The 17,671-nt window shown below is 41.8% G+C and overlaps 2 protein-coding genes across 2 annotated transcripts; one reads left to right on the top strand and one right to left on the bottom strand.

Annotated features, from left to right (window-relative positions):
* Positions 1-1,874: 1,874 nt before the first annotated feature.
* On the bottom strand, positions 1,875-11,156 carry LOC108682998. Its single transcript, XM_018172271.2, has 10 exons — positions 10,006-11,156; positions 9,614-9,751; positions 8,460-9,161; positions 7,662-8,141; positions 7,385-7,472; positions 6,918-7,093; positions 5,807-5,983; positions 5,400-5,504; positions 3,598-4,514; positions 1,875-3,039 (listed from the first exon to the last, which is right to left on the bottom strand). The coding sequence occupies exons 1-10, from the start codon at positions 11,128-11,130 to the stop codon at positions 1,875-1,877; spliced, it is 5,073 nt and encodes a 1,690-aa protein (XP_018027760.1). The 5' UTR covers positions 11,131-11,156.
* Positions 11,157-11,166: 10 nt separating this feature from the next.
* LOC108682999 (putative uncharacterized protein ENSP00000383309) lies at positions 11,167-13,368 on the top strand. The gene is made up of 2 exons (XM_047883266.1): positions 11,167-11,179; positions 12,731-13,368. The coding sequence occupies exons 1-2, from the start codon at positions 11,167-11,169 to the stop codon at positions 13,366-13,368; spliced, it is 651 nt and encodes a 216-aa protein (XP_047739222.1).
* The last annotated feature ends 4,303 nt before the right edge of the window (positions 13,369-17,671 follow it).

Below are 17,671 nucleotides of genomic sequence, written 5' to 3' on the forward strand. Positions count from 1 at the left end.
TTTGGCTGATTGATCTAATATTCTAATTCAATGGATGTGATCTGTCTGGTGGCTTGTGGCTGATAATGTTACAGTCAAGAAGTGTTGGCTACGTTCTTGAGGGAAGGGATCATGATAGTCCATTCGAATCACGGCAGTGGTGGTCTCAGACAGGCGTCTCACCGTTTGTAGGCTTTGTTTGTAGTGCCGGATTACATGGCCAGATATTGTAGCAGTTTGTCAACTGAATTCTCTGTTTTCTGGCACGTTTTCGACCGAATACAATGCTTGCGGGACGTGTTTAGTAGCGCACGTTTGGCCAGTGCCCCGCTAATTAGCCATACATCTTATTTCTGCTCTCCTTGTCAATAAGGCCAAACCCTGTAACTAATCTCTACTCATATCAAGTATTTCTACTTCCAAATGCAACAGTAGTGTAACCAGCTTATACTATACAGTTTGGTCCGCTGCAGACCTATGCACGATTTCATAGAGAAATAGACATGGACTTCTAAAATGCATGCTTTGATCGTCCAAAAAATATTTTCCTCAACGTCTATAAATTCAGTTAATATGATAAAAATTATAAAGCTTCCAAGCCTCGGTTATCGACGTCTGCCTGGTGACCTCGTTGAAGTATGTAAGTTTACTCATGGTTTATACAAGGTTCCAGAAGGATTACTAGAATTTGAAACAAGAACCAACACCAGGGGCCATGGCTCTGAACTAGAAAAACTGCGTAGCAACTTATCCACGCGACAACACTTCTTGACGCTTCGAGTCACCGACATGTGGAATAGCTTCCGCGATTACATCGTTGACGCTCTTCGTATGAGCGCGTTCAACAACAGACTAGATAAAGACATGGAAAAATATATGTTCAAGGTTGGAAATGCCTAGCCCCATATCGAACGTCGTATTATATCATAGTGATGCCGGCGCTGAAGAATAGGCCTGATGTGGCCTGTCGTCGAATCTTTTACTTTTCGTGACTTGTTCACAGATCTGAATACAGGTCCTTTGACCGGGTCTTCGAAACTGACGATAGTTTGAAATGGCTACTAGACTTCCACCGAGTTCGACAGGAATAGCTAGGATTGCAGCTACCAGTACGCGAACGGAATGGGAGCGAAGCTGCCCTATCTTACGACACCTAGCAAACTTTTCTCGATCAATTCTATCTAAAAAAAACATGATCGGGAATGTAGATGAAAGGAGCAATAGGATAACTTTCACCAATTTTTTGCGTCTGTACAAGCAATAAAAATGGCATTGGGTTTGGTCATTGGGATTTCTCGAAACGTTTCATGAATCTTGCACCATGATTGAAAGACAGAGTAGCCTTGTTCAGCAACGAAGCTCGTTCAAACACTATCAGATGATTATTTATGTGTTCTGGAGGGTCAGTTTTGTCGTCAAACACAGACCTTATCAAATTATAGAATTTTTATTGATCGTTGACAATATAACTCAACACATGATACTGCTATCAATAAAAATAAAATGATTTTCGAACGCTATATTTAATGCATAGGAAACTTCTAAAATTTTCCTAAAACATTGCAAGGAAATCTACCAAAATATCTTGTGGAGAATTCAAATTTCCTGTGAAATTATATTCCATAGCGTAAGTCAACTAAAGATTCACGCTGAAAACAAACCGATGAGAAAATTATTTATTCAAGTAACATTAAGTATGAGGTAAAATATGCAAGTTCTTTTCAGTAGTCTTACCATAGGTACTGCCCTACCAAGCAGTCCTTTCATCGGTCTCGCAAGCATTAGAAAAAAGTATATTATAGTTTTTCAGAGAGGCTTACAATTGTTCTTCAAAGTGCCGTTTAGCGTCAAGAGGCTGTTTCTGGATAGGCATGTCTGTACCAGCACGACTAGTATTAAAAACTAGAATACGCACTTGTGTCGAAGCCAGAAGCACTACCCTCACCACCACTAGCAATATCAGCACCGTCCTTCCAGCCAGCATCAGTATCAGCTCTACCGCTACCACCAGCATCAGTATCAACAATACCTATACCAGCATCAGCAATAGCTTTACCATTAGCAGCAGCATCAGCAATACCTTTACCACTAACAGCAGCAGCATCAGCAATACCTTTACCACTAGCAGCAGCATCAGCAATGGCTTTACCACCAGCATCAGCAATACCTTTACCAATAGCAGCAACATCGGCAATAGCTTTACCACCAGCATCAGCATCAGTAATACCTTTACCACCAGCAGCAGCATCAGCAAAACCTTTATCGCCAGCAGCAGCATCATCAGCAATACCTTTACCACCAGCAGCAGCAGCATCATCAGCAATACCTTTACCACCAGCAGCAGCATCAGCTCTACCCTTACCACTACCAGCAGCAGCAATACTCTTACCACTGGCGGCAGTATCAGCATCAGCACTGGTACCAGAAGCAAGCCTTTTTGACCTAGGAGGGGCAGGTGGTTTCGAGGCCTCAAGACGCTGGCCACCTGCAGTTGGCTCACAAATACCAGAGGCAGACGAACGAACATTGCCCTGAGAGAGAACTGCTTGCCTTTCGGCTCTTCCGGCTTTGATCGCCTCGATAATTTCTTCCTTGTCGTAATTTTTATTGAAAGGAAGATTGTGAGCGAGCAAATTCGAAAAATCTAGTGTTTTGGTTCCACTCGTTGAGGGCGCCGATGGCGATTGACCAGAATGCGGATCGGGTGACGTCGAATCCGTCCGTTGTGTAGCTCCAGCTGCTCCACCTTGCTCTAAACCAACTGTCCTCCGTGGCAAATGTTCACGACCGGTCGTCGATTTTCGTAGGTTAAGACCACGGTCAAAATAAATGTAGTTGACGGGGCGTGCTTCAGGCGAATACCCTTGAGGCTCCTCACTATGCTCAGGGTTTTCAAGTCCAGATCTTTCCTCTACCGAGTCCCTGTATTCAGCCTGCTCCATATTCACGCGGTCATCATATAACTGAGCCAAAGGGACTTCTTCGCCGGGTTCTTCGTCTATGTCGTTACGTCGGTGACTTCCATCGCGGCTCCTCCTTTCGTTGAGACGCATGCGCTTCCTGTGAAAATGAGTTAAACTTGGTTAATGAGTTAAAACTGGTGATTTTGTACATAAAATACAGCAAAAATCCGGCGAAATCGATCATAGATTATTAAATGACAATTATGAAGCTTTTTAATAATTTATCGTAAAAGTAATCACCTCACTGAAATTTTTTACTTTCGTAAAGTAAGAATCTTAGAAAAAATTGTACAGGAAGCTACCTACTTTGGCTTCCTTCTTGCAGTTATATTTTATACAATAATTGTGGCCGAAGACAAATAAAATTTCTGGTATTTTATTCATACATTAAAACGAAAAATTCATTAACGGCGCACACGGATTTATGTCCGTGTGAGTAATCGATTATACTCATGGGCGCACCGCCCTAATTGATAAGTTCAGAAATGCTTGTACTGGACTCTCGTACTGTATATAACCACCGGCGTAACTATATATGGATACATTACCCGTCGTCTATTCGTACTCTGTGACCTTATAACTTGAATTATATGAATATAAATGACTGATGAATTTTGCCACCTTTTGCTTGCTATGTAAGGGCTGATATACTTACTTAAACCACCAGTAGAATATTGCGACTGCAACTATAATGATTATGAAAAGTACAATCGACGAGTAGATATAAACGCGATTTGAGACAGCCTCCTCCACTTTCTCTTTGCCAGACGTTTTTTCATATAAAGTATCAAGTGCTTCCACAGGAAGATCATCGTCGCTCCAGCTCGCATCATATATTGTCGGCGTTGTCAGCTTATATACGGGTACTGTAGTTTTTTCTGCAATTGGCTTCAGAAAGTGTATATTATCTGTAACTTTTTCATCGCCTTGAATTAGCACGCACTCAGTGTGGGTAATAAGGTTTTCTTGTGTGAACGTGTGATTTCGGATCTGCATGACGTAACTTTTTTCTTCGTTTGAGTGGTAGGAATCTTCGTAGTCAAATGTTGGTGATGCAAGTGGATGACAAGAAAAGACGTTGAACACACCAATTTCAACACTACCAGTTTCGCGGACAACTATGCTACGAGCAGAAGCTCGCTGGACGTTGACATGGTTCAAGATGAGTCTGCCTGATACCTCAATGCCCTCAATTCCAATCTCAGAAATCAGAGAACTTGAAATATTGAGGGTCGCTCCTGGCAGCACTCTAATGAACATAATCTCATCCACTCTGCATCCTTCAATAACGAAATCGTCGACAACAACGAGTTCTTTAATTGTTGTGATGACACTTCTTGACAAGTTCCCTATGCGGACGGTTGCTAAAATATTAGTTACTTGAGTTATCGAGCATTCGAGGAAAGTTAATGGCAAGCGTGGAGCCACATCCGATATTGTGCTCTTAGAAGAAATAAATTCAAGCACGTTTATATCGATGAAATCCAGAGTCGAGTATAACAAATCTAGTCTGTATAAACACGAGTAGTTGGTCTTCTGTATCGAGCTGGCAGTCACATTCTGTAGCGTAAGCTGCGGAAAAGATTTCAAGAGCGTAAGTCCCAAGTCTCATGGCACGTATAAAATTATAGGATTTATTCATTACAAGCAACTGTAAATCGTGCGTTCATAATAAATAGATCTTGAATAGTTACCTTGATCATGATCACATATAAATACGAACATTTTCACATGCATAAAAATGTCCAAAATAGTGGGTCTAAAATCTCTATACCATTCACAAAGGCGCATTACATAATTTTATACAGCAAGGACTTCTATAGAGAAAGATGACTGTACTCCGGTTTGGACCGGTGCAGTTGCAACATGCTCCCAACATGTGGTATCACTTGTGATATACTAGAGCCTTCCGGTTGGTATAAGAATACGTTTGGGGTCGTGTAAAATAATTTTCTAGTTGGTGATATTTAGCTCTAGATTATTGCTCAACAAGATGATGCAACAACAATTTACGACTGTTGACACTCGCCAAGCACTTTATTCTAGTCACTCAACGTTAAATTTAAACTGAAAATTGATATAATTTGCTAATTATTAGCATTTAGAATAAATTAGAATGCTACTGATGCTACAGACTTAAGGCTAATACACAGTAATAATTAGTGGTGCGCGGAAACTGCGCGACTAACAAATGGCACTGTACCATTAAAATGTTGGGGATCAATGCTCTGCGTTGCAGTTATTAGATAAATTCATATTAGACCAAACCTACACCACGCAGTGTCATGAAAAAATATAACTCGGTACTCACTGCAGTGAGTGACAGAGAGCGCACTTTCTCGTCGACGAAAACGCGTGGTCACGGACGGACGGACGGACGGACATGACGAGCACAATAGCGCCTTTTTTCCATAAATGAGAAAATGCGCTAAAAACCTAGCACCACTGTCACCTCACCTGCATCAAGCAATGGTCCGAGATGATCAAGTTGCGGGCATTCTTCACTATCGCGTGTTTGTATGCGTCTAGTGTATGGTTGCCTCCAATTTGAACATTCGTGGTCTGTGAAGAGACATTTTTTATTATATGGCTGGCACCGCAATGAACTTTATATCCAATAATCAACAAATAAAAGACTTTACGATGACGGTACACAATGAATGCGATGATAAAATAAAATGAAAATTTTCAATTTTTAAAATAACTTTCAACTAAATAAGTAAAATAATTTTACTATCCATATTTTGTGACTAGTACAAGAAAAAATAAAGAAATTTGAAATGATTTGTTTACCATTAGAAAAAATTTCTTTCCTGGCAAAACAATTCGAAGCTAGTTTTATTGATTTATAATTCCGTACTCACAGTGAACGACAAGTCGCAGTTCAGAGTCATGCTGCTAGGCATGGAGCAGTTCTTGAGCGGCTCGATGATGACAACTCCAGCAGCCGTAACGGAGGCTCCCTCCATGAGCGTGGGTCCCTCCCGCACGGCGACGCAGTCCCATAACCATTCAGGTGCTATCCCGCCCTGGTACAACACCTAGACGGCGGCAGAGCCAAATACTGAGAACATTTCTTCATCGTTTTCTCTATGAATACAATAACAGTTAGCACGAAAACCTTCTCTCTGATGATACAGGCACAGAAAACAACATAACCTCTCTAAGGATTGATTTAATAACCGTAAGCTACAAAACTTTCTTTCAAAGGAGACACGAATAGATAGATGCCTGCAGTAATATTTCTATACAATGACCTGGCAATTAGTGTTACATTGCCATCATTAGCAAGAAGGTTAAAGTATTGTTCCGACATAGAAACAGACGGAATCAATATCAATTGAAGCAATCATAATATTATTTTGAGAAAATCAAGAATCAGCTTCATGATTGAATGTGGTGTTAAAATATTGCACATATCGTATTAAGCACCTACAATTTTTCCAACTCCGTTATCATAAAATAATGAAATAAAAATAATTCGTGCTCGTTTCTCATGGATTATTACTTTTCTCTTGGATCATCACTTCGTCATCGCGATGGAATAAACGTGGCCTCGATATTGAGTATTAAAACATAAATTTCGTTCGACGAGCAAAAACTAGAATTTATTGCCAGAAACAAGCATCGCACTTCAGAAATAAACTAATGAGATTATTTAATCAAATTAATTTCATTTGAGTGTGGAGTGCCTAATGAGGATTTTTAGATTAATTGGTAATTAAACATTTGTCATTTAGAGTCAATTCATGTCAAATGAAAGTCCAAAAAATTTAAAAAATCAACCGAAAGAAATTTATTTTTAATGGAATAAATTCTTAACTGGGGTCTGTGTGTAGGTCTATGTATGACCACCAAAAATATCCTACTGGTTCTTATCAATTGCTCAAAGTGCAAAATCTTTACCGATTCAATCTGTTCAAGAATAGAATTACATAATAATTTTGACAGGGCAATTAGGTTGCCATGTACTACCTGGTTTCGGTGCGCGGCACTGATGATGGGTCCCACTTCAAGACAGTCGAGGTCTTGGACGTTCAGAGGTTGGCTGATCTTGAGGTAAGCTCCTGCCCTCAAGTAAATCATCCCTTCAAGTGGCTGGAGAAATCGGAACTTGTGCAGGTATAAATGGCCAGCCAGCAATCGTAAACCTGTGACGAATACACTTTCTGAGTAGAGCGGTAATAGAAGTGCATGGATAAAAATCACATAAAGCGTAGTTCTACGTAGTAGAACATTAAACAGAAAGATTCCCTAAATGACTTAATTCAGTTGTTTTAATTGAAAATAATCACCGAAAATTCCCACGAATATTTACGGTTATCTCGAAATTAGCCAACGATTGCAACAGTATTGAGTTTATAAAGTAAGCCATCCTGATCAGAACTCAGTAGAACTAAATTCATATTATAATTGAGTGTTGAAGGATGAACACCACTCACCGGCAGGATGTATGAGCCCAAATGTACAAGAATAGAAGACGAAAGTTTTGTGCGAAGGTGAGAAGTTGTTCATGATCAGGCTTTGGATCTGGATTCATAAAAAGACCAAATTTAGGCCAAGATTTTCAAATAATAATTTAATAATTAATCGACATGTTAAAACTAAAATCGTTATTCGGACGAAAAACTTATTTCGCAGGAATTGTTCATTCCAAAAATCGCTGTATATGCAGAAAATTTAGATGAAGTGTTTTCATGTTCATTACAATCCACTTACCTCATCAATATTGACGTTAGAGAAAGAAGCCGGAGTATGAAGGATTAAATTTTGAATTACGCCGATGTGACCACCAATTACGATGCAAGCGATTTCAGAAATATATTCTTTACTGATGCTAGGATGTATAACCAAATGTTCCAGGACTTTGATGCTCAGGTCTTTGGTTTTTAAATATTCCACTTTACTCAAGTCAAGGTGGTCGATGCGAGACGGGCCTTCATCCGCCAATACTTCGGTTATTCGTACCGAATAAAGTGTTGTCAAATTCGTCGAATGCAACTGCAAACGAAACCTCGAAGCGCAAGGCATTACATTGAAACGGTCATTGGGATGAGGGTAGTCACTGTGGTACATTGACCCGACGTCATTCCAAAGATAAACAGTGTGATAGCAGGCACCCTCGTGAATGTAAAGTTCTGCGTGATTTCTGATGACGATGGAGTCGGCTACGTTTCTCGTCAGGTGGAACTCCAGGGGCTGCCATGATCAGTTATTGAAAATTAATTTAACTATTGCATCAGTAACAATGTCTTATTTCTATTCATCGCAATATAAAGAGCATACTCAATATTCGGAAGCATTTGATTTGAGACGAATAAATAGTACTATCAATGAGTATTAGATGCAATAAAATTAGTATTTAAGCTTATGTTTAGCTTTTAGCTATACACAAAAAATTATTTTGTTTGCGGGTCGGAAATGGGAATTATTTGGCAGAATCTTCAGAGTGCATTTAAATTTACGGTATAAATTAACCCCGGCACAGCTTGTACGAGAATACAGAGACACACTGACCTCTTGATGGCTCACAAGATCGCAGTCGAATCTCCAATCCTCCTGTATACAATATTCTCTAATTTCTCCTGCATGAAACTCTCGACGATTCAAGCTGGTTGTTACAATTGGTGAATGCAGGTGGCCTTTCAGGTCTGTCATGTTTTTGTTATTCACCATTACATTCTCAATAATAAAAATCGTCCCAGGCGATGTTAAGAAGCACGGTTCATCGCATTGTTCGATCACGGTATTCTTCAGCGATACAATTTGATCACGGTCAGCAATGATGGCATTACGATGGAGATGTCCCACTCTGGTGTTGATCAGAGAAAGTGTTTTCACAACCTTCAAACCTTCCGGATATATCGAATCTATGCTGGATCCCTCAACAAACAAAGCCGAGACGACACTGTTGGCGATTCCCTGAATATAGCAGCCGTACAACACGGCCTCGTGATCAAAGGAAACGTTGTAGATTAATTGAATTTTTGACGACTCTGCTCGAAACGAACTCTGCTTTTTCTCGGACATTGAACGGAAAAAAGTATCCGCCATGACGCCGACTGAAGTGCGGATCAGAACCAATTCTTTAAGAGGGAAGAGCATAATGATGTCCTCTACTTCGGTGTTGGTGAGGGCAACTGAGTCGGAGCCATTCAAGGATGTCATGGTGCTGTTAGAAATGTACAGTTCTGCACGCCACTGAGGGTACGGGAATGTCTGCACGAAAATTTCAGACTTATAGCAGCTGTACAGCATACAGGGACAAAACGCATGCATTGAAAAGTTCACCGACATACATGCATTAAGAATGTATTGAATGCTGCTTTATTCATCATATTTGAAAACTGAAGTTGAACATTAGTGACTGAATCTGCAACAAGACTATATAATCGAAACGAAATGCTAATTATAACTATTTATATTATTTCATGGTTGATCAACTATTTTTTAAGTTATTTCATCAAGAAAATTTCAAATTTTTTCATACTTGTGTTACAGAAGTGTACCTTATATGTTGAAGATATATAATATATACAGTGAAATTGAATAATGGGTCATTAAAAACCACCACCAAGTTATTAGCACCTGAAGCTGAAACGCAGTACAACAAGTAGGTCTGATTTGTAAAACAGGACTCACAGGGAAGAACTAACCGGGAAATCACTTACAGTTTCCATGAAGGCTATCACCGAACTGTGGATGAAAATCCTCTCGACACTTTTACTATAGAAGGAGATGGAGAGTGGATTTGCATTTGTGAAAAATAAGGTGTTATCCCGCACAAACCAACTGTCTATATAGACGGCCTGAAAAAAAAATGAGGAAAGTTCAAGTTCTTCTTCGAAGTCCACAAATTGATATTCATGATGTATGAAATGCACATAAATGGATACCAATGGTGTGACAGCAGTTTGTAATGGCTAAGATTCATTCATTTATTCGAAATAATTCTTTCTCCTTGTGCTATCCGAGCATACTAACTGCATTCTCAGAGTAAACTAACTTAAGCTTACAAATTAACTGGCGTTCTTTATACAGCTCATCTGTAGGTTAGGCTTACTGTGTTTCTGTAGTCGCAGCACACGAGTTCATAATCAAGAGATTGAATGCAGTAACATTTATTCACGTGGTGATCAGTTCGGTAATTGGGTGCACAGTCTTCTTCGCTTGGAAAGTGGTTGCATTGACTCGTGAGAACTTCTGTTCCATTTTCTGTAAGCTCAGTCATGCGCTTGTCTTTCAATTCTTTCAAGCGTTTCTCCTCCCGCTTCAAAGAAGCAGACACAAAAGAATCATTTGCAACCTCAGACTCGATTTTGTAGCCAGATTTTCTCACATGCTCCGCCACAAGGCGATCAAAATCCACTAGAGGCCAGGGCACGAAATCTGGAAAAACCGCGTAATCATTCGTTTTTCTGACTCTGCTGAACAAGTCCGTAAACTTGAGGTAGATAGTAGGATCTACGTCCGGTATGTAGGCATTAGCATCTTTGAACGAGAGCTTGAAGTTTGGGTCAACGACCGCTACGTACGATCCATTCATGATGAAATTTTCTTCATTTTGTTTCGAGCTGTGATCGTCTGAGATGTCGACAATATGACCTCCCTCTGTTCCCAACAAGGTGAAACGTTGACGTAACTTGAACAATCTTCCTTCCGGGATTTGAGGTACTAATAATGGCCTCCCGCGACCACTGGAATACGATTTTATGATGTGATACCTCACTGGATTATACACGATCCCTATTTCGCCCAATAAATGTGGTGCTTTGTCCACGTAGAGTACAAAGTTATTACGTCTGAGCAGAGGCCGCAACGGCGCCATCTTTCGAAAGCGATTGACGAGCTCGTGCTGCTGAACACTCGTCGACTCGCTGTTCAGTGTGCATAGGCGAGATTTCTCTGCTTCAGGTTGGGTAGGCTTGGCCAAAGGCTGGCCTTCTGATGTCACTTTTATTCCATCAGATCCATCGTCGATGGTCTCAATATAATTTTGAGGTAACTCGGGAGCAAATCTTGGTTGGGAGTCATCCTCGGCATCGGGAAAGAGCGCATTGTAGAAATTTTGGGGGATTTCTAAGGTAGATAACTGCCAAATGCTCCTGGCCTCTATGATGTTCGAGGCCATAAGACCGATATATATTAATGCCTGCCATAGGGGCAGAAGTGAAACGAATTTACTCATGAGATATTTCCACTCTAACCTTCATGCTGCGAAAACATGGAGAACACCGGTAAATTATTTAAAATTTTCATTTCAAAGTTACACATTCAAATAGGATATTAAGTACTAACAACTAATCTTGCAAAAGTGAATAAAATTCTAATGGATTCATGTGACAACGAAAACACCTTTCTAATAAAGCCATTTACTAGACTGTATATTAAAACGACAGTACTAAAACTCCATTTCGGCTTTTTAATAATATCACTCGTAAAATCTAAACAGAACTAGGATTCAACGGCACAAAATTGGAATAAACTCCTCCAGTTCGAGGCCTCGCCTTGCTTATTTTATGTCAAGGGTTCCCTCACCGCGGCCTCGGCAGCGGCAGTAAAAGATTTCTAGGAGACGGCAGCGGCTCGTTGAACGACCGAGGGTCATATGAGAGAGGAACACGTCATATTAGGGGGAAGAAAATGTTAGCGGTAAAGCAGACGTTCAAACATGGAGAAGTAGGCACCAAGGTTGAAGAAGTGAAGGCTAAAAATAGGAAGTGGCATCATAAAAAAGAAAAGGAGTAAGGCGAAAGAATGGGAAGGCTCATGATGGAAAAAAATGCAAACAAAGGATGGAAAAACACAACGAATGAGGAGGAAAAAAACACAATGATATAAGATGGAAAAAACATTATTAAAACACGCGACGAAAAGAAAGGAACGAACGAGGGGAAAAAGAAAGGAACGAACGAGGGGGAAAAAGAAAGGAACAAACGAGGGGGAAAAAGAAAGGAACAAGGAGGGAAAAAGCACACAACCAAGGAGGGAAAAAGCACACAACCAAGGAGGGAAAAAGCACCTAACGAAGGAGGGAAAAAGCACACAACCAAGGAGGGAAAAAGCACCTAACGAAGGAGGGAAAAAGCACCCAACGAAAGAGGGAAAAAGCACACAACCAAGGAGGGAAAAAGCCCCTAACGAAGGAGGGAAAAGGCACACAACCAAGGAGGGAAAAAGCACACAACGATAGGAGGGAAAAGGCACACAACCAAGGAGGGAAAAAGCACACAAAGAACGAGGGAAAAGCGAAAAACGAACGAGAAAAAACGCAAACGACAGGCGCAGGAAAAAACATACAACAAACGAAGGAAAAAAAACAAAGAAAGAGAATACACGCCGAGAAAAAGGTTAAAAGCATACGAGTAAAATGAAGAAATTTTCAACGAAAGAATGAGAATCAAACAAAAAACGAACGAGAAGCATGTCAAGAAAGAAGGAGAAACAAAAAACAAAGAGGGTTGGGAATACTGACAAGGAGCTTGAGAGCCTGGGAAGTTTGCACAGTTGCAGGCGCTCGGCGAAGGGCGCGAAAACGATCGATCCTCGCAGCAGGTGGAGTTAAGGAGATCGATATGTGCGAGGGAGCCGTGGGGGGATAGCAGGGGGAGAAATTACGGCACCCACTTAAGTGCTAGCAAACGAGGATCAAATTGCCAGCTGTTCGAAGATAAGAGCCACGAACTACTGTAGATACGCAAGAGCGCCGAAAAGAAGGAGCTCGATAAAGGGTGTACTCAATGTGATTAACGGAGCGGCAGCAGAGTGAGCGAGCGCCGCGGCGGCAGTCCAGAGAGCGAGCGCTGGCGGCGGCAGTCCAGAGAGCGAGCGCTNGCGAACGCCGCGGCGGCAGTCCAGAGAGCGAACGCCGCAGCGGCAGTCCAGAAAGCGAACGCCGCGGCGGCAGTCCAGAGAGCGAACGCCGCAGCGGCAGTCCAGAAAGCGAACGCCGCGGCGGCAGTCCAGAGAGCGAACGCCGCAGCGGCAGTCCAGAAAGCGAACGCCGCGGCGGCAGTCCAGAGAGCGAACGCCGCAGCAGCAGTCCAGAGAGCGAACGCCGCAGCAGCAGTCCAGAGAGCGAGCGCCGCATCGGCAGTCCAGAGAGCGAGCGCTGCGACGGCAGTCCAGAGAGCGAGCGCCGCAGCGGCAGTCCAAAGAGCGAACGCAGCGACCACAGTCCAGAGAGCGAGCGCCGCTGCGGCAGTCCAGAGAGCGAGCGCCGCGGCGACAGTCCAAAGAGCGAGCGCCGCGGCGGCAATCCAGAGAGCAAACGCCGCAGCGGCAATCCAGAGAGCGAGCGCCGCAGCGGCAGTCCAGAGAGCGAGCGCCGCTGCGGCAGTCCAAAGAGCGAGCGCCGCGGCGGCAGTCCAGAGAGCGAGCGCCGCGGCGGCTGTCCAGAGAGCGAGCGCCGCGGCAGAAGGAGTGACGCTGCGGCAGCCGGCAAATGCCGGTACGAACGGCAGGTGCTGGGCGCAGCGAGTAGCGCCAGGCGAGGACAGAGCTCAAGAAGAGCTTATGGACGTGCAAGTATCTGACAACTTGAGGCCACGCCGGCAATGATTTGACAACCTCTGTCAGCAGCTACGAATGTAAGGCAAAGCACAAAAAAGCTCCAGTAAGATTTGTCGACTGACAGAGGAGATTTAGACAATACCCGAGGTTGGTTTAGGTTTAGGTGATTGTATAGGGTGCGCGTGAGCTCTGTTAAGAAGGGAAGTCAACTATTTTACCGCTTTTCCTCTAATCAAGGATGTAGGTTCAGACAATTACAGCCCTGGGTCATTACTATAACCTAATTTCAAGCCACAACTAGAATTTGATTTAGACATTCAAGATAGAGTACTTTAGAATGCAGATATATCTGGCGGTAACTTCAGGATATTAATTCCCAACTACATTTAATTTTCTAGAACTAATCCATCTGCCATCAGCGGCACATAAGTCGGTGCTAATGCTGCACTTAGGTACCTTACCTCGCGGCTAGTCACTGAAAACCGTACAAGACTGGTCAAAACTACAATTTGTATGGCTCGATAAGCACATGATTAAGAAGCTATAGTATTTCAGTATTGTTCATAAAATAAATCGTTTCTACTGAAGGCCGACAAATAAAGTGCTGTGGCGATGTCATCAGCATTGAAGGGACCGATATTCCTGCAACACCACACGACATTTCCGGTATTATTGCAGATTAACTACATCCAAAAAAAAGGGTGTTTTTTTTTTAATTATATGTTTTTTGGGGTGTAGATGGTATTATTGCAGATTAACTACATCCAAAAAAAAGGGTGTTTTTTTTTTAATTATATGTTTTTTGGGGTGTAGATTACGAATCTGAAATCCATTTTTGGCGGTCGGCATCGGAAAACCGATTTTTTTCGCGACTTACTAACATGGGGGTTACGTAACTTACGTTACCCACTAAAAATCGGTTTTCCGATGCCGACCGCCAAAAATGGATTTCAGATTCGTAATCTACACCCCAAAAAACATATAATTCAAAAAAAAAACACCCTTTTTTTTGGATGTAGTTAATCTGCAATAATACCACATTTCCTTACGCACCAGCGTGCTACGCTGACGTCATAGAAAACAAGCTGACCACAGCTGGCGACGTGGTGAACATGTCCGTATCGTTCGAAATTATTCAAGCAAACGAAGGTTAAAGCGAGAGTAAAAAAATACAAACTTCGATTTTAAACTAAATTATTATCTTATTGTTCATAGACGACGTTTAATGAGGACAGAAGAACCGTTCACCAAGAAAATCAAAGCTGAAGAGAAAGGATGAGAATGTTCCATCCACAATCCTCGGAACTTAGGACAATCTAATCACAGTCACAGGGACATTTAAATCGGAAAGGCACTTAATTCTTGACAAGAAATGTAATTAATTAGGCTTAAAAATCTCTTCGAATAAAAATTTTTACTATTAATATCTGTACGAAATGAAAACTAAGAGAATCAGACCTCTCGGCGTTCGACCGACTTCATACCAGCAGCATGGTAATTCATCGTGCGAATAAAGCTGTGTTCACTCGCTACTAATTGATCCGTACAATGTGAAAGAGCTGCCAAGTTTTCACGGATTGTATTAGCTTCACATTCTCCGCAATAAAAAACTTAGGTATAAATTTACTACAACTATCTATTCATTTAAAAAGTTGATGCATTCCGATCAAAATATTTCAGCCACTAGGGTTATTCCATTTTTCGCTGCGCTGCACCTGCTCTACCTGCAATGTTTCAAATTCTTACCAGCAAACACGTGTAATCTTTTCCGAAATTAGAACCCTTTGTATCCGCGTCCTCAGAGTACTTGTAGTCGGCTTGCTTATTTGAACTTTAAACAACGCCCGTAATGTCTTAACTTCGAAGTGACCAAATGACTGCGAGGAGCCCTGTCCTTGACCGACTACTTTTTCTTCACGGTCTAAATTTGAGCGAAGCCACGTCGGCAAAAATTACGTCTATACTGGAACTTTTATAATCCATAATTTAAACAAAACCGCGTCTGAATAATTGCATTTAAATACTAATTTTTTAGAATTCATTTGCACAAAGTAAAGAATTTATTTTCAGCAATTTTGTTATAATCTACATCATCTACATGCAGTTCGCACTGTTCAATTGTGAAATCCAATTATCTTAGTTAGTTTTATGTGGGATGTGTTGCAAAAATTTTTATATGCCTCTACCTTTTTAATTTCAATGTCAAACTGTAATCATAGGCGTCGAGCATCATTTCCAACCACAATCTCATATAGAATTTCTACTTGTAGGACCCAGCATCTATCTTTCCCAGAGTCGTACATAATTCACACTTAAATGTCATCAGCTCGCAGTGTCTTACGCTAATCCCACTAACAGTTTCACCTAACTAACGATCATGGAGTCTTAAATCATTCCAGCTCATAATGTCTCACGTTAATCCTACTCACAGTCCCACATAGTTCTCACTCATGAAATTTCTCATCATTTCAGCTCACAAAGTCTCACGTCATTCCTAGGGTATTCCATCATTCTTATCCACAACTTCAAATCATTCCTACTCACAATATCTCTAAGCACGCCCACTCGTCAAGTCTCAAAGGATTACCTCTTTCAGTACCTCATAGCGTTCCCATTCTCAGTGTCAGCTCGCCCTCTTGCATTCATATACATATAGAGCGCATCAGTGTTCTCGGTCCCATATGTCCCGGAATTTTTCGGAAGATGGCAGGCGGTGTTTTCATGGCCAGTTCCTCCTTCAATTACGTCAGCGAGCCCCTGCCTATAATTTCCATCGTCTCAGACCGCCTACTGGCTGTGTGGTCGTGACGTAGGCTGACGTCATACGTCATGAGGGGGCGAGAGGGAACTTCCCTCTGAGGACGTCCCCTCGTCATCTCCCCTCCGCTGCCAATCAATAACTGGCAGCGATTGTGCCACATCGCGCCGCACGCTGCCTCATGACGAGCAGCAAGTGCCTGCATCATGAGTGCTTGCAGCATTGCTACCACCATGTGTGCTTGCTGCAAGTTCTGGAGCTTGCAGCCTGTGCGCTTGCTTCACTAATTTCTTCGGCATCAGAGCTTAGTGCTAATTCCTGACATAATTGCTGTGTGAGAGCCGTTTATGCTTGCAGGTTTAGTACTCATTTCATAACCAGTATCAGCACTGACATTTAGGTTCTCATGCTTGCAGCATGAATAATTCGGCGAGTGAGAACAGAGGTTTGGGCGCCCGCCTACAACGCACACTACCGGACGGTTTACTTAATTAACGACTCCTCAAGACGAACAAATCTCCAGAATTTCTGGAAATTTGCTTTCGAGCAAACAGCTATTATTTAGGACGTGTATTATGTTCTATTAAAACTGCAATGAAAGTTCACGTTATTTGAGAAAAGATTATTGTTTCTTCATGATGCTATTTTCGTTTACATCTATTATCCAATTTTGATAATGTATACTCAATTGAATATTGGAACCATTGGGGTGAATTGCTGCGTGTTCTTATATTTGTTGTGAAGTTGAATTATTATAGTATTGAATTAAAATGACGTTCATGTTCATTCATAAATTCTAGGCGCGGAAGCTTAAAGAAATGAGGCTTGTAAAACCAGAAGTATTGGCGGCCACGTAACTAAAGCTGAATTTTATCTTTTTCGTTTAAAGTTAAACAATGAACCGAAACATCAAAGTTCTGGATGCTAGGTTCTCGTATAACATGCGATCCCCGTAATAATTGTACAGAACTCAGCCCGGGCGGCGTCGTACGGAGTTGAGTCGCACGCACGAACACAGACAGACCTGCGCACTGGAGTTCTACTCGACACACGAAAGTTCTACAGGCCTCTGAACCACTTTGTTCTCCTAACCCCGCAATTATAATTCGATTCTAATGCTCATCTTTTCATTTAAAACTTTTTATTGACGTGAACTTGACGTTATGAGAAAGTTATGTAAATAAAACTAATAAATTTACAATTACTCCAGCGTGCGGTACTGCTGGAGCCAGTCTCTGTACGGCCGTGAGTGAGGGCGTATGTCTTCCCTAGAGCTGCGTCAGGCTGCTAGGCAACTACCTTGCAGATTTTTTCCATACCGTGGATGTCCTAGGAACGCATTCATTGGGATCCTTAGTATTCTCGGAGACCAGTTCATATTGTATTGTTATTATAGTACCGCAACCGATATAAGCTTAATGTTCAATTGTGCTCTGGGTGCATTGAGGCGTAAAGCGAT

This window comes from Hyalella azteca, unplaced genomic scaffold (assembly GCF_000764305.2).
Source record: "Hyalella azteca isolate HAZT.00-mixed unplaced genomic scaffold, Hazt_2.0.2 contig12403, whole genome shotgun sequence".
Classification (NCBI taxonomy): domain Eukaryota; kingdom Metazoa; phylum Arthropoda; class Malacostraca; order Amphipoda; family Hyalellidae; genus Hyalella; species Hyalella azteca.

Bases quoted from the DNA above. Each gene is read 5' to 3' on its own strand.
- LOC108682998 (XM_018172271.2), bottom strand. From the start codon at position 11,130: ATGAGTAAATTCGTTTCACTTCTGCCCCTATGGCAGGCATTAATATAT. The intron at 7,473-7,661 runs GTAAGTGGATTG...TTATGAATCCAG, and splicing joins CTAACGTCAATATTGATGAG to ATCCAAAGCCTGATCATGAA. The intron at 5,505-5,806 runs GTGAGTACGGAA...GTCTCTTCACAG, and splicing joins ACTGCGACTTGTCGTTCACT to ACCACGAATGTTCAAATTGG.